General features: G+C 37.2%; 1 protein-coding gene across 2 annotated transcripts; it reads left to right on the forward strand.

The window, feature by feature from the left end:
* Nucleotides 1-16,861, forward strand: KLRG1 (killer cell lectin like receptor G1). Of its 2 annotated transcripts, XM_074326048.2 has the most exons (6): nt 1-108; nt 4,304-4,406; nt 5,622-5,726; nt 9,127-9,278; nt 16,065-16,165; nt 16,615-16,861. In XM_074326048.2, exons 2-6 carry the CDS (start codon nt 4,319-4,321, stop codon nt 16,724-16,726), a joined length of 558 nt encoding a protein of 185 aa, XP_074182149.1. In that variant the 5' UTR covers nt 1-108; nt 4,304-4,318; the 3' UTR covers nt 16,727-16,861. The 2 variants fall into 2 exon arrangements, with proteins under 2 accessions (XP_074182149.1, XP_074182148.1); XM_074326047.2 differs by lacking the exon at nt 1-108 and having other exon boundaries at nt 4,276-4,406.

Here is a 16,861-nt window from a genome sequence, read left to right on the forward strand (position 1 = left end):
TAGACAGCTATCCACTAATGAAAATAGCTCTGGGAGGTCTCTCAGCAGTCCACTTAAGACACATCAGCAACACAGTGGAACAAAAAACTTGAGACTAACCACATAAAGGTAGGACGAACAGTTTCATTTTTGCTGGCACCATCCCACTTCCCATGTATGTACAGTCAATGAATTTCTGACAGAGGCATCAAGAATATACAATAGAGAAAGGATAATCTCTTAAATAAATGATATTGGGAAAACAATGTATCCACATGCAAAATAATGAAATTGCACCCTTTTCATGAACCATGCAGAAAAATAGCTCAAAATAAATTAAAGACTTAAAAGCAAGACCTAAAAGCATAAAAGTCCTAGTAGAAAATATGGCAGGAAAACTTGACATTGGTTTTGGCAATCAGTTTTTGGAATGTACACCAAAAGCATGGGCAACCAAAGCAAAAATAAAGCTGTGGGGCTACAATAAATTGTTTCTGCGCAGCGAAGGAAACAATCAATAAAATGAATGTCAATGTAAATTGCTTGCAGCCACTATAGAAAACAGTATGGATGTTCCTCAAAATATTAAAAATAGAGCTACCATGATCCAGCAATCTCATTTGTGGGTATATATCCAAAGGAAATAAAATCACTATTTTAAGGAGATATCTACACTGCCGTGTTCTTTGCAGCTTTATTCATAGTAACCATGATATGGAAATAACCTTAATGTCTGTTGCCAGATGAATGGTTCAAGAAAATGACATATATATGTACATATATAGAGAAGAGAAAATTATTCAGCCTTAAAAAAGGGAAATCCTGCCATTTGCAACAACATAGATGAAACTGGAGGACATTATCTAAGTGAAATAAGCCAAACACAAGAACAAATTTTGCTTTGTCTTACCATGTGAAATGTAAAAAAAACCCATAAAACAAAAACATAGAAAGGTTGTTACCAGAGGCTAAGGGTTGGGGGAAAGAGGAAATAGTGATCAAAGGGTATAAACTTTCAGTTATGACATGAATAAGTTCTGGAGACCTAATGTACAGCATGGTGTCTATAGTTAATAATAATGTATTGTATACTTGAAATTTGCTAAAAGTAGATTTCAACTGTTCTCACCACACCACACACAAACAAAAATAGTAACTATTGGAGGTAATGGACATGATTATAGTCTGAATGTGGTAATCATTTTGCAATGTACGAAATTCTGACAATTAAGTTCACGAACTCGTGCTAGAAAAAGTGCTACATACCTCATTGCTGAATATCACTATGGTACTCCCCTTGGGAAGCTATGCACCAACACCAGTGCCTAGTCCACCCTTCAAAGCAATTTTGGAGCTCTTTCTGGAATGGCCATCAGAGCTGTCGTCGTATTACCCTTGATGTCCTTAATGTCATCAAAATGTCTTCCTTTCAATATTTTGTTTATCTTCGGGTAAATAAAGAAGTCATTGGGGGCCAGATCAGGTAGGGAGGGTGTTCCAATATAGTTATTTGTTTACTGGCTAAAAACTCCCTCACAGACAGTGCCGTGTGAGCTGGTGCATTGTCGTGATGCAAGAGCCATGAATTGTTGGTGAAAAGTTCAGGTCTTTTTCACGCAGCCTTTTCAGCACTTCCAAATAGTAAACCTGGTTAACTGTTTGTCCAGTTGGTACAAATTCATAGTCAACAATCCCTCTGATAGCAAAAGAAGTTTAGCAAACATCATTGCAACAGGTTCTAGAACTTAATTGTCAGAACTTATTGCTTTTGCACCATTGTAAAGTTGAAAAATTGTAAGTTGAACCATCATAAGTTAGGGACCATCTGTACAGTTTTATGCCTCAAAAATAAATAAATATAAGTCAGTATGGAATCAGATATTTTTATTCCTGGTTTATAATCCAATACTGTTGTTTATTTTGTTTCTCTAATTGTTTCATATTTGGCCATTGAGAGCTTTTTCAGTTAGTTCCATGTCCTTCTGACATGCCCTCATTTTTTTTTTTTTTTTTTGCTTTTGAGTACCTCTTTATTTTGTAGCCTTAAAAGACTAAAAGATGCTCTGGGCTCATTTTGTATTTTTCCTCCTGGGGCTAGACTTAGTCATTTCTTCAAGGAGCTCTGGTTCCTGTGTTGCCTTCCTTTTAAAAACATCTTAACTGGTTTTAAGTGTAGGTTCAGTAGTGTTAAGTATTGCTATGGAATTTGTGTCACCTTCAACCCCCAAATTTGTATGTTGAAGCCCTAACCTCCAGTGTGGCTGTGTTTAGAGACGGGGCCTCTAAGGATGTAATTCAGTGAGCTCATCATGATGGATCCTGGTCTGATAGGATTGGTGTCCTTTTAAAAGGAGACACCAGAGAGCTCCGTCTCTCTCTTCCTGTACACAGGCACTGAGGAAAAGCATGTGAGACCACAGTGAGAAGGTGGCTGCTGCAGGAAGGAGTTCTCACCAGACACCAGAAGGTGGCTGCTGCAGGCACCTTAATCTTGAATTTCCAGGCCCAGACTGTGAGAAAATAAATATTGTTTAAGCCATCCAGGCTATGGTGTTTTGTTATGGCAGCCGAAGCAGACTAATACAAGTATATTCACATTGTTGTACACCGGATTTCCAGAAGTTTTTCCATCTTGCAAAACTGAAACTCTATAGCCATTAAACAACTCCCCATTTCTCCTCTCCAGCCCCTGGCAGCCACCATTCTATTTTCTGTTTCTATGAATTTGACTGCTTTAGATACCTCATATAGGTGGACTCAGAGAACATTTGCTTTTTTGTGATTGGCATATTTCATTTAGCATATCTTCAAGGTTCATCCATTTTTGTAGGATGTGACAGGATTTCCTTCCTTTTTAAGGCTGAATAATAAATATTCCATTGTATGCATAGACCACATTTTGTTTATGTTGTCTTCCTTTTAAGGGCATCAAAATTTGTTCTCACGGGAAGCTAAATTACGGGTAGATCTTTTGGATTCTGTCAGGCTTTGTTTTGCTCATTCTGGTTAGCACTGTACCACTTTGTCTCACTTATTCAGCGGTTGGCTCTGCAGGAGGCCATCTCAGCTAGGACTTGCAGAATCACGTCCTCTGTCTGTGTAGTCTCGCTCTTAGCCAAGGGCCTACAGTGAATTCCCATGCAGTCTTCGGGACATCTCTGTCCATGCAGCTCCATGTTGTCAGTTACTCTGCCCTTCAAATTCCAGCCACATAAACAGCTCAAAACTTGGATCTCTGTCTCCAGCTTAGTGAGACTGCTGCTCTGTTTAGGATTCATTTTCCTGCTTTGTGCCAGAAAGTGGCCTTGGTAGAATGACAGGGTGATCATAGGGCTCACCTTTGTGTGTTCTGTTTTCTCAAGGAGCACAGAGCTTCCTGTGTTCTGAACCTGGAAACAGTTGCCTCATACGCGCATATTTCATCATGTATAGTTTTTTGGCTAGAGATCACGTTCAGTAATGCTCTGTTAGGGCTGGAAACAGAACTGTATTAGTTTTTATTAATATGCCCTTCCTATTTCTCCTCTTTTCTGTCTTATACATTCTGTCTTGGTGATTTTATCTGTTCTTAGAGTTTCAATTTCATTTCTGTTTTTCTTTAACTTTTTTATTAACCATTCATCCGTTAGAAATAAATTACACTTTGGTATGTATTTATTTAATGTGTTCCCTTTCATAGTTGTCTTTGCATATAAAAATAAGAGAACAGGAGAGAAATTTAATGGAATTCCTGACACGGTGAAGGGTAAAGATTAGAGCACAATTGGGAGCATGTTTTAGGGAACACAGGGGCACAGAATATTCACAAAACGTAGACTGGGCAATAGTCTATTTCTCTCATGGTTCCAGGCAGATGTAGCCAACAGACCATTTCTCTACCATGTAGCACTACCCCAAAGGTCCAAGAAACAGTGAAACTCATCCCATTTTGCATGCATCTATTTTCTCAAAAGGAGACAAAGTAAAAACAAAATCTGAGATAAATTCATACCTAGGAACTACTCTCATTTTTATTCCAGTTTCCATAATCGAATTTACTGATTGAAGAGCAACTTTTCCTTGCTCAATAGAATTAGATGAAATGGGGTGTCAATTTAGACATATTTAATGAGCATTTAGACAGTATGGTGAGGCAGTTTATATTCTAATTAATTTCTATAGGCAGCCCTAGAATTTGATCATTTTCTGATAAATTACTTGTTTTTGTCATGCTGGGCCATTAAAAAAAAAAAAAGCTTTCAAGTTTCCTGTTAGCAGTTTATAGATTGGGCTGTTTCCTTACTGGCACGTATCTCCTCACACTTCTATAATTTTACTCTCTCAGCTGAAACTGAAAGAGATGGAGATGATTGACAATGCCATTTATTCTGCATTAGAATTGTCTGCTTTACCCCAAGCCCAGAATGATGACAGACTGCAGCAAAAAGGTGAGTTAACCAAGTTAGTATGGAAAATTCTGCTTAGTTACCATAGACTAAGGGATGAAAGGGAGGCAGAATTAAGTTTGGAGTAGAGGATGCAGAAAAATTGAGGGTCATTTGAGGAAATACTTTAGTTTCAGTTTGAAGTCCAGAGTTGGATATGGAAATTTGGTATATGGTCCAGGTCTGATCTTAGGTCTCAGGTAAATTCTTTTCTAACCATTCACATCTATGATCTTATCTACAAAACCCCAGCTAGGGCAATTCTGTTATTCTTTATTGCTCCTATACGAAAGCAAGAACTTTCTTGGGAGAACTTTATCTCTTTAGTAAAGTTTGTTGTAAACCAGCTGTTTAAATTCTAGGTATCTGTTTTTACAACTAAGAAATGAGAAGAGAGACACCGGTAATTTTACTAATAGGTAATAGTGAGGGTTTATCAGAAGAGAAATTGATTCACATTCCTGGGTTTTTTCCCCCAACAGTGTTGTACCTGAATGGTGACGGGGTATCAAGAACACCATAGATAACTAGTCCCTGTGACTCTTTGGAGATTTGAGGATGAAATAAACCACCTTTACACTGAGCCCTGAGAAAACACTTTCCGAGACAGGCAGATAATAGTGTAAGCACCAAAGTTAATATTTGATTTTATATCTTAGGCAGTAAACTCCCATAGGTCTGTTTTTTAAGGGTAATTCCATAAGCTTTCCCCTTTCTTACTGTATATTCTTATTATTACACTTTTAATGTTCTTAGAAATGTCCAGTGCTGTATAATTTATGGTAATGGAAAGAAATCTAAATGTCCATGTATACTAGATTGATTGAGCAAATTATAACATTTTTCTCAAAGAGAGATTGCTGAGTCAAAGAGTAATTGCCTTTGGAATTTGGGTAGACATTGCCAAATTGTCCTCCATAGAGGTTGTACCAATTTATATATCACCACTAACACATGAGATTGTGTAAGCCACAATTTCAAAGGAAAAAAAGTATTATTAGTTGATAAATATAGTACATTCCTTGCTAAAGATGTGGGTGGTTTCTCTAGACTTTAGAGCAAGTCCCTGACAGATCTAGGAAAGGAATCTTTAAGGCCTCGGTCTCAGTTCCCACTAGCCCACATCACTTCAAGATCCCAGAAATCCTTTCCTTCCCTTTTCTTTTCCTTCAACTTTTATTCTGACTCAGGATCTTGCTTTGGATTCTGTTTTTGTAGCTTCTTCTTCCAGGTGGTCGCTCTCTTGCCGTGTGGCAATAGTTTTGGGCCTTGTGAGTGCCGTTCTTGTGAGTTTGCTGCTATTCAAATGGATTCTGTGCCAGGGTAAGTGCTAACTTAAACCAAAAATAATCTTTCATGTATGAGGTGTGATCAAAAAATACCGTGAGTGTTTAAATTAAAAAAATGTATTACAGTAAAAGACACATAGCCATTAATCCCCCTCAAAGTACCCCCTCCTCACTTCAAACACACTATCCCATTGTTTTTGCCACTTTCTGAAGCAGTTCTAGAAGTCCTCTTTTGTGAGTGTCTTCAGTTGTGCTCAGGTGGCTGCCTCGATGTCCTGAATCATTTTGACTTTGGGGAAGAGCCCAGAAGTCATATGGTGCCAGATCCAGTGAATAAGGTGGATGAGGACACACTGTAATGTTTTTATTTGACAGAAATTGCCGTATATCAGAAATGATGTGTGATATGCAACGTTGTCATGATAGACGGTGAAATAAAGACACTCACAAAAGAGGACTTCTAAAACTGGTTCAGAAAATGGCAAGAACGATGGGATAAGTGTATTTGAAGTGAAGGGGAATACTTTAATGGGGATTAATGGCAATATGTCTTTTACTGTAATAATTTTTTTTATTTAAACATTCACCGTATCTTTCAATCACAATTCATATCCATTTTGTGCTATGAACGCAATATAACAGAAAATTTGAAAAAATAATAATCCCAACAGTATAAATCACCACTTGTACACAACATTTCCTGGGTATAACCTCCAAGTCTTTGACTATATGCATTTGTGTAAGTATTTATTCTCTTAACAGAATTTCAATCTAGTCCTCTAAAATCTCCCCACCTTTGTTTTTTTAAAGTAAGAGTGGGTGTAGTTCTAATCATAGTATGCTTATAATTTTGTATATTGCTTTTTAATTCTATATTGTGTCATAAACATTTTCCTACCTATTATATTTATCATGGCAATCAAATTATAATATTGTGTTTAACTTTTCACATAATAAGATATATCATAATTTAATTAAGCATATTTTGATTAGTTTTCCAATTATAGAGCTTTTATATTTTTTAAAATGAACTTTTCTAGATTTAATTCTTCTAGGTCCTTAAATATGATAATCTGGAGGGCCCTTGGTTTATTGTTTCACAATCTAGGGTCCTAATTTAGATTTATGTTATCTGGGGATGATTGTCAGTGACAGGTTATAGAGAGTATTCACTAGGATTCTAAGGTTTCAGCCCTAGTACTTCTACCTCAGACCCAAGTACTACTTTTGATAAAAAGAGACTCCTAGGGAAGTTGGAGATTTCTCATTCAGGCTGGGTAATGTTACAGTCGTATGGAAAAAAACACAAATCTATAAAGTGCTAACTTTAAGCTCGTTCTCTAGAACCCTGTATTTGTCCTATGGCAGGGCTTCCCATAGAAAAGTTGTCTAATCTTTACATTAAAAAGGACTACTTCCCCCAGATTTTAAATTCCCAGATCTGAAATAGATACTGTTGACATAAGAAACATCCAAATCTGTAGATAATTTTTATGAGTTTATTTGATAAAATTGATGACAATTGCCAGGAAGCAAAATTTCAAATGCTCCACAGAGTGACAATTAGCAATTTATTTTATGCATTTGATATTAAGGAGGGAGTGTAAGGAAGAATACTTGAAGGTGGGAGAAAGCAAGGAAGGGATGGGATTATAGGGTAGTTAAGATTATGTGCTCTCTTGAGGGTAGTTACACCTTTGAGTGATACTGTTTTTAGCATTTCAAAGATGTGTTAACCTATATACGCAAGAACAATGGACAGGGCTGCCATAAAACCTCTCACTAAAGAAGGTGTAGGCCTGGAGTGTGACTACCCACTATGACCTGCCCAGTTAAGAATTTATGATTAAATCACCCTGTGAGGTTACTTTCTGTAGAACCCCTTTTTTGTCCACAATACATAATCAAGTTTCCAATTATATATCTATACATGTACTCACGTGATATAATAGTTTATACTTGCTCACTGTGGAATTACGCTTATGGTGAGTTTATACAAATGTTTCATGGAAGTAGAAAATAAAAAAATTATGGAATCTTGGTTAACATTACCTTGAAAGTTTATTCAGTTCCCTTTCATTTTCACAGAACTATAATCCAACCACTTTAAAGGAATGAGACTATTCTGTATTTTAAAGGGCTCAATGAGGAGAATTGTCTCACTTTTCATTTTAGTGTCTGATACCCTTCTCTGTCAGAAATTTTTAAAAAATATCTAAAGTAAATTCTTTTTGCTGAAATATAAGTCTTTTATCTAATTTCCAATGACGACAGACAATTGCGTTTGTGATTTAAAACAACAACAACATTTCATTATAGTTAAGTTTGCTCTTTCTAGTTTCTGTTCTTTTTTCTCTCTTTTTTTGTGGCTTTTTTTCATTACTTAAAAAATTTCTGTTAAGTTTGTTGGGGTGACATTAGTTAATAAAATTATATAGCTTTCAAGTGTACAATTCTATAATACATCATCTATATATTGCATTGTGTGTTCACCACCTAAAATCAATTCTCCTACCATCACCATATATTTAACCACATTTACCCTCTTCTACCTCTCCTCTCCCCTGCTTACCTCTGGTAACCACTAAACTGTTGTCTGTGTCTATGAGTTTTTGTTTGTCTTGTTCATTTGTTGCTGTCAGTTTTATATTCCCCATATGAGAGAAATCATATGGTTCTTAACTTTCTGACTTCTTTTGCTTAGCATGATAATCTCAAGATCCATCCATGTTGTCACAAATGGCAGTCTTTCATCTTTTCTTATGGCAGAGTAATATTCCGTTATATTTATATAACACATTTTCTTTATCCGATCATCTATTGAAGGACATTTCTTGCTTAGCCACCATGACCAATGCTGCAATGAACATAGGGTAGGGGTACATGCATCTTTACAGATAAATGTTTTTAGATTTTTTTTTGGTAGATACCCTCAAATTCTGTCCTTTTCTTACGTACTATTATGGGGTGTCAAGTTGAGGTTGGGCATTCTGAAAGATTCTGCCTGATTTAAACAATGTGCGTTATATAGTTACACAATGTACACATTGAGCCTATATAGGCAGTACACTGACACATATCATGCAAATGCAGTTATGTTATCTGGTGTGCATTTATCACATGTGCATAAAGATCTCTAGCACAAGTAATGTACTCTCTCCCCAGTCCTCAGCCAGATTGTTCCCATTTCCTTTCCTGCTCCTACAGCTGTAGTCACACCCTTGCTTAGTGGCATGTACTGTAGTAGTAATGGAGCTGGATATTGTGAGATATTTAATTTGAGGCCATGCATTATTGTGCATTTCTCTAAACATTACTGTGAGGGGTGGAGGGGCAGGAAGACATCGGGAGTGCCATATTCCATTTTATCTCCCATTTCGTTTCCAAGACAGAATGGTCCATAAAGATGTGAACCAGGTCCTCTTCTTTTCTAGGTACCAGCTGTCCTAACTGCCCAGACCTCTGGATGGGCTCTGGTGACCATTGTTATTACTTCTCAATGGAGAAAAAGGACTGGAATTCTAGTCTGGAATTCTGCTTAGCCAAAGACTCACATCTCCTTGTGCTTACAGGCAACCAGGAAATGGTAAATGCAAACATTTAGCAAATGTAGGTTGTTTTGTTGGTGAATGCTGTTCAAAGGTATCATGTATCCTCTTAGGAGGAAAAAAGGAACATCTTTCTTTTTCCCTCTCCTTTTCTCTGCTACTTCCTCCCTTCTTTCCTCCTCCTCTACGCCTGCCTTCTTCCCTCTTCTTCCTCACTCTTCCCCTTTCCACGCCTGACCAAACAACCCTCTGTTATAGAAACTAAGATTTTCTCATAGGCGTGTGTGTGTGTGTGTGTGTGTGTGTGTGTGTGTGTGTGAGATCTTAAGCTCCTCTCAGAGTTAAGCTGGTGGGCTCCACTTCCTCCAGGGCTCTCAGATCCTTTCTGTCCACCCAGCAATCTCCTGGAGGAGAGAGAGCTCTTTATTAATCCTGGAGCATCTCAAGTTTACTCAAGGAGTGGGCATCCTGATGTAACCTGGTACAAAAATCAATCAGATTCTAACTTATCAATGTAAATAACATATATAAAGAAAATAAGAAACCCTAGTTAGGTTTTTAGTGCTAATTTCATGCTGATTGTGTGTATTGATATTGCTTTCTGGGTAGAATCAAGTCACAGAGAATAGTTTATTAAAAATTCAAGTATATTAACATCCTCTGGGGAAATTCAGAGAGATAATTACTCTAAAGCAACTGGGGAGAACATATAGTTCCTAAATGTTATAATTTCCAATTTAAGAAAAGATTAAAGCATCTAGATTCCTGTTTTCTGTCAAAGAAATACTCATTCCTTTGAAAGTTTGCATAGAATCCAACTCCAAATTAGTGCGTCTCTGTGACTTACTTCTTCTTTATGCCTTTCCTAAACTAGGTTGCCAAGTGCTTTGGGGTCTATTCATTAGACACATGAAATCTTTATTTTATGGCACCCAGTAATAATAACCTGACTTTCGGGACCTTTTTGCAGCCACTCCTATTCTCACTCTGATATAGCTGCTCCTGAGGACTTGAGCTAACTGAAGTCAATAGCAGAAATGAGCAAAGAACTTGAAACATTGCTGGGCAAATACTGATAAAGAGACTAGTGAGTCATAATGCAAGACACTGCCACAGAGAATTGTGGGGTAGCAGCTACTATAGATTATACAGTGTGATAATAGGAGGAAGAAAAGGGCTAAGGCACAGTCTCTGGGAATTGGGGCTATTTCTATGTCTCTGAGGTCCCCCAGAGGAACACAATAGTTATTTCAGGAATTTTGTCTTTCCTTTCTTTCTTCACTTTCCCTGAATCTTGCCTCTGTGATTGTGTAAGCTCAACAGAGTTAGATTGGCTGCATTTCTAAAACTGGTTTATTTTCTTTTAAGGCCCCTTGGTTCAAGTCAGTACTAGAGAGGGTAGAATATCCCTGATAGATTTAATCACAACCACAGATAAGTTTTGCTTCTGATATTCCTGTGGTTCTCTGGCCTAGTTCTTTTCCTTGTCCTCGGATTTTGTCAGGTTCTGTACAACCAACTTGACTTATATTTGACCTGATGAGCCTTTGCTCATCAGGGCAAGATTTACATACTATGTTAAGGTATACTTGGTATTCCTAGTATCATATTTAGGTCGGAACTCCTACCTGAACAGCAAAAGAATAGTGCTAGGGAATTAGGTTGCTATATGCTAGAGGCTACCTCCATCTCATGTTGTTAGTCATCTTTCAGTAATGTACATATACCGGAGGTCCCAAAAAATGTATACAAGTGGACACTTTAGTCAACGTTGCTCAAGCCGTAGTTTGCCGTAATCAGAAGTGTCTGGATGCTGATGGTAACCACTTTGAGCACCTCTTGTAATTGCAGAAGTCAAACATGACTTGTATTTATCTTTTGTTATCAGTATATATTGAGGATTACAATTTTAATACAGTTTTTCTTTCTTAAAATGTGTATGCATTTTTTGGCACCCTCTGTATATAGTCCATCTTATCTTAAACCAGTTATAGCAGAGTGAATAATAGTAGCACTATTATTTTATGTATATTAATCTTCACAGCATAGCAGACATAGCACAATTCAACACCTCCATTTCATTGATATGTGAATAATATTTGGAAGAGTTCATTAACAAGTCCAAAACTGCAAATCTGGCAGAGCCAGTTTTTTCTTCTCTTCCTTCTTCTCCTCCTCCCCCTCCTTCTCCTTTTCCTTCTTCTCCTTCTTCCCCCTCACTCTCCCCCACTCTCTTTTAATTTTTGCAGAGACAGAGTTTAAACTCCATATTAACCTACCTTTTAAAGTCACTTATAGAGATATAGTATTTGACAGCTTCCATAATCTATCTTGTGTGCTTAGAAACAAGAGAACTTTTCCCATTATTTATCTTTTGGTGCTTTTTCTTTCCTATACATGTTTAAAAAATTATTTGAATTTGAAGCCTGAAATGTACATTGGTATTTAAATATATTTGAAATATATTTAGAATAGTGAGATGCTCATCTATTTTTTCTATCTTGGACTTCAAGATTATTTTTCGTTTTTGAGGAAAAAACCAAAATTGAAGTGAAATTCCTCTGCTATTTCCTCAGTGTTTTGTTTACATAATGGTATCTGGCTTTTGTTGTTTTGCTCTTTGAATTTAGAACTTTAGATATATTCAAATTCTTAATTTTTGTTGTCATTTTTTCCCCACACAAGGCTCAGTTCATTTAGAATATTAGCATTTGTTTCTTAGAGTTGTTGCTGTATTATTTTAAAGTACACACTTGCTAGAGAGTTTCCTGTGGAAGTATTTTGGTTTCTTTAAATTTATCCTGATGCTCCTCACCTCATAATATCTTCCTTCCTCATTATCATAACTGGAGATTATATCATCAGACTTTATTGTTTTAACAACCTCCCATTCAACCTCTCATTTAACCATCTTCCTTAATAGAATTTATGACTTTGGGATTTTCCCTTTCTTCTCCCTGAACTTTCAATATTGGCTTTTCTTGTATTTAGGGTTTACATCACTATATGCAAAGTTTCCTTCTTTGGAGACTGCAATACAAACACTATGGTCACAATACAAACACAATTTGGTCACTTTGCTCCATATTTTAAAGTAGAATCAGGTAATGGAAAGAGCTTAGTTTCTTTCAGACAGTTTTGAGTTTGTTTTTACTGCATTACTTACTATGTGACCTTCAGCAATTTTCTGAACCTCTCTGACTCTCAATTTCAACATCCCATGGGAATGTACCAGTGGAGAAAAAAAGATTCCAGAATTGTTATGAATATTAAGTGAGAAAATCTATGTGAAAACTTCTTTAACATAGTGGGAATCACTTAATTTTAATTTTTCTTCTTTTCCACTTTGACTAATTTTCCTTGTCTCTCAAAATAAAGCCTAGAGTCAAAAGAACTTTTGATTTTTTTCTCCTGTATCCCAATACATGAAATTTCAGTAAAGTACGTATTACAAAGTAAATTATGACTTGTTGAATTGAACATTTCCCTTATGAGGAAATCTGAAATATGTCAGAAGATTGAAAGAAATGGCTAGAAACACAGGGCAGATGGTGGGAGAAATGTTTTACTTTGGAGGTATTCATAGTCTGGTAATGTGTGTGTCTTTTGTCACCCTTTTCTTCATAAATAGATCAAGCAACGGGTATGAACTTCACACCAAGCGTAGGTGTGGTAGGTAGGTTAGGATATCTCTCACTATCTTTTTTTTTAACTTAAAAAAAATGTGGTAAAATATGCATAACATAAAATTTAGCATTTAGTCATTTTCAAGTGTACAATTAAGTGGCATTAAGTATGTTCACTTTGTTGTCCAACCGTCACCACTATTTATCTCCAAAATATTTTTATCATTCTAAACAGTAACTCTGTACCCACTGAACAATAGCTCCCCATTTCCTCCTTCCCCAATCCCTGGTGACAAGTATTCTACATTTTGTCTCTCTGAGTTTGCCTATTATATCCTTTTGTATCTGGCTTACTTCACTTAGCATGTCTTCAAAGTTCATTAGTGCTATAGCATGTATCAGAATTTCATTCCTTTTTGTGGCTGAATAATATTCCGTTATATGGATATATAACATTTTGTTTATCCATTTATCTGTTGATGAACAGTTTTTCACTATCTTTTTGCAAGAGTGCTCTGGTTTATAGAGCAAGGCTTATTTATTTTTAATATTGTGCACACACACAAAATTATAAGGAAAATTCTTATCAATATGAAAGAAACTAGTAATTTTAGCCTGTCAAATTTTCTTTTGCAATCTCTTAATGCATCTGCATGTTTACTTGCTAAAGGATAGCTGAAAAGTCTGGAAATAGGAAAAACTTATTTTTAAATATCATGTTACATTTTCAAGTAATGTGCTCAGCGTATGTTTTTTAAAATTAATTAAAAAAAAATTTACTGGGGAATATTGGGGAGCAGTGTGTTTCTCCAGGGCCCATCAGCTCCAAGTCATTGTCTTTCAATCTAGTTGTGGAGAGCGCAGCTCAGCTCCAAGTCCAGTCACTGTTTTCAATTTTTAGCTGAGGGGGCGCAGCCCACCATCCCATGGGAATTGAACCTGCAACCTTGTTGTTGAGAGCTTGCACTCTAACCAACTGAGCCATCCGGCTGCCCCCTCTGGAAGCTCAGCTGCCGCTCCTTGTCTTCAATCTAGTTGTGGAGGGTGCAGCTCACTGGTCCATGTGGGAATCCAATGGGCAACCCTGTTGTTCAGAGCTCGCGCTCTAACCAACTGAGCCATCCGGCCACCCTAGCTCAGTGTGTTTTTATTTAACCTCCAGACATGTTTTCAGCCTTGGGTTCTAGTACACGTCCTACCACGAAATTACTGTGAAATAACACACATCACTGCCCTTTTTTTGAGCTTCTATTCTTCCGCAGGTGAGAAGTTTACAGAGGGAGGAGAGGGGTCAAATCAAGTTCACTGAATTTGAAAATATGTTCTGTGTAATGGCCACTGCCAGACGAAATGGCAGATTATCTCAAAGCATTAATACACGAAGGAGGCTTGTGGCAAATGATCACTCAGGAAATGATCACTGGAACAAGTTATGGTCTTTTTCTTTAGCATCTACGTATCAGATCAAGCTCTAGCTCAGAGAAAACCAAACCAACCAAGCAACCAAACAAAAACACTAAATAACAAGCTTTCTGGGAACAAAATAAGAGGAACAGAGAACAATTTAAATGCTTTCTGATTAGTTTTCCATTTTCTTTCACAAGGGATTTGCAATGACTTTAGGGAATTAGAATAACAAGTGAAGAGAATATGCTGGACAATTATCTCATTAATTATGCATAATGTCGGTGGGACGCACAGAGACATTAGTTAGCTGCCCATGAATGCCACTGTACACATTTACTCCTGCCTGCCACATGTAACCAGGAGGCTTTGGTATCTGTTAAGACACATATGAATGAATACCTTTGCATATTCACTCATACTTTAAAGCACACAAACATTGAGCTTTTTATTTTATAGGTAAGGGTTTTCCATCAATTTTTTGGTCTTCAGATTTATAGTTTTATCCTCCTCTTACTCATGAACAAACACAATACTTGTTATATTAACATCACATTGAAAATTCATCATCACAATGATACTGTAACAAAAGCAAGTTTCAAATCCAAGGTGATAGTTCATTTGTGGCAAAATATTCCCTACACTCATACCAAATCCTGTCACAAAATTAATCTTTGGGGATTTATCCTTTATTTTATTTCATTTATAGAGGTAATTCCCTTAGGAATTAAATTCCTGCATTTAAATGTCAGACTCTGCAGAGAAAATAATCTTTTATCTCTGTTCTAGTGGGTAGCATGGGATATATAAAGGGTATAGCTAACTTTAGTTTAAGCTTGTTTCCTTAAGATCTGCTTTTTTCCCCTTCTCATATGCAAAATTGACAAGGACTTGGAAAATGGGAGTTTAGTGGGAAAAAAGAAACAAGTATATTGCTTTAGTCTTAATAATTTATGTATTAAATGATAATGAGAAAGATGACTGCTTCTACAGCAGTATTTAGCTTTTTTCTTTCAGTTATTTGAATACTTATCAGGTGCCATCCAGTCAAGAAAGAAGCTGCAATGGAAGGTAGAGATGTAATTTTTATCTTTGTCACATTATAAGAATGCAATTATAGACATGAAGTCAACTCTAGGAAGTGTTCCACTCTGCAACCAACAAATCTCTACAACTAGAGTTTTAAAAAGAGAATAGTTATTTGGACTAGGTGGTTGTTTTAGTTAGCTTAGACTGCTATAACAAAATACTATAGACTGGGTGGCTTAAACCACAGACATTTATGTCTCAGTTCTGGAGGCTGGGAAGTCCAAGATCAAGGCGCTGACTGATTTAATTCCTGATGAGAACCTTCTTCCTGGCTTGCAGACAGCCACCTTCTCATTGTGTCCTCACATGGTGGAGAGCGATTGAACTCTGGCTATTTCTTCTTATAAGGACACTAATCCTTGGCCAGCCCAGTGGCCTGGGTGGTTGGAGCGCCATGCTCCTAATGCCGAGGTCTTGGGTTCGATTCCCACAGGGGCCAGGACACTAATCCTATCATTAGTGAGGGCTCCACCCTCATGACCTCAACTAGATCTTCTTGTCTCCCAAAGGCCCAACCTCTAAATACCATCACGTTCATTGAGGTTGGAGCTTCAACATTTAAATTTTGAGGGGATACAAACATTCTGTCCATAATAATGATGATGAGAGAGGGTGTAAGGAATAACTGTTTGACCATGACACTGGGTCTTTTTGGTTTTCTGCATCTTTCTTACCTTTTTTCATCATCTTCAATCTTTCCTTTAGAACCTACTCAAAGGTTTCCTCAATAACAACTTTTACTGGATTGGTCTGAGGAACAATTATGGCTGGAGGTGGGAAGATGGATCAGCCTTAAACTTCTCTAGGTAAGGGACCCAAAGGGGAGAAGGAGGGAGAGAGAAAGAGAGAGAAAGGGAGAGGGAGACGGAGAGGGAGAGGGAGACGGAGAGGGAGAGGGAGAGGGAGAAGAAGGGAGGGGAGAGGAGAGGAGAGGAGAGAACGGGAGAGGAGAGGAGAGAATGGGAGAGGAGAAGGGGAAGAAAAAGTATGTGAATTAGATCAAGGATAGCAGATGGAGAAGAGAGGAAAGGGTGAAGAAAGGAAATAGGGAACAAGGAAGGAAATGAACAGTGGATAAGGACAAAAAAGAATGACATTTGAAAGAGAGGCTAATGAGCAGTTTTTATTTTCTGCTATTTTTGGGAACTGAGAAGTGGGGCCTGAACAGAAGTGGGGCCTTACTTTTTATTCTTTCATACTTTACAACTCCTTTACTCTGTATGTCATCTTGATTGGTTTTTCTGATTTCTTACAGGATTCTTTCAAACAGCTTGGTCCAGAAGTGTGGGGCCATCAGCAAAGATGGTCTGCAAGCCTCTAGCTGTGAAGTTCCTTTACAGTGTGTCTGTAAGAAAGTCCGACATTGATGGCTGGTCAGATTTGCCATAGGACTCCCTGAAGAGAGGGAGCTGGTCTCTGGGTGTTGGGATAGACATGAATGTACACTTAGTGCCTGCCGACCTTGTAGGATATGACATTAAATATAAGATGAATGCAGCTTC

This window comes from Rhinolophus sinicus, chromosome 1 (genome assembly GCF_057876585.1).
Source record: "Rhinolophus sinicus isolate RSI-liver-muscle chromosome 1, RSI-T2T, whole genome shotgun sequence".
Lineage (NCBI taxonomy): Eukaryota > Metazoa > Chordata > Mammalia > Chiroptera > Rhinolophidae > Rhinolophus > Rhinolophus sinicus.

Excerpts from the sequence above, each read along its gene's own strand:
- KLRG1 (XM_074326048.2), top strand. The coding sequence starts at position 4,319 with ATGGAGATGATTGACAATGCCATTTATTCTGCATTAGAATTGTCTGCT. Across the intron at positions 5,727-9,126 it reads CAAATGGATTCTGTGCCAGG|GTACCAGCTGTCCTAACTGC; the intron begins GTAAGTGCTAAC and ends CTTCTTTTCTAG. Across the intron at positions 16,166-16,614 it reads TCAGCCTTAAACTTCTCTAG|GATTCTTTCAAACAGCTTGG; the intron begins GTAAGGGACCCA and ends GATTTCTTACAG.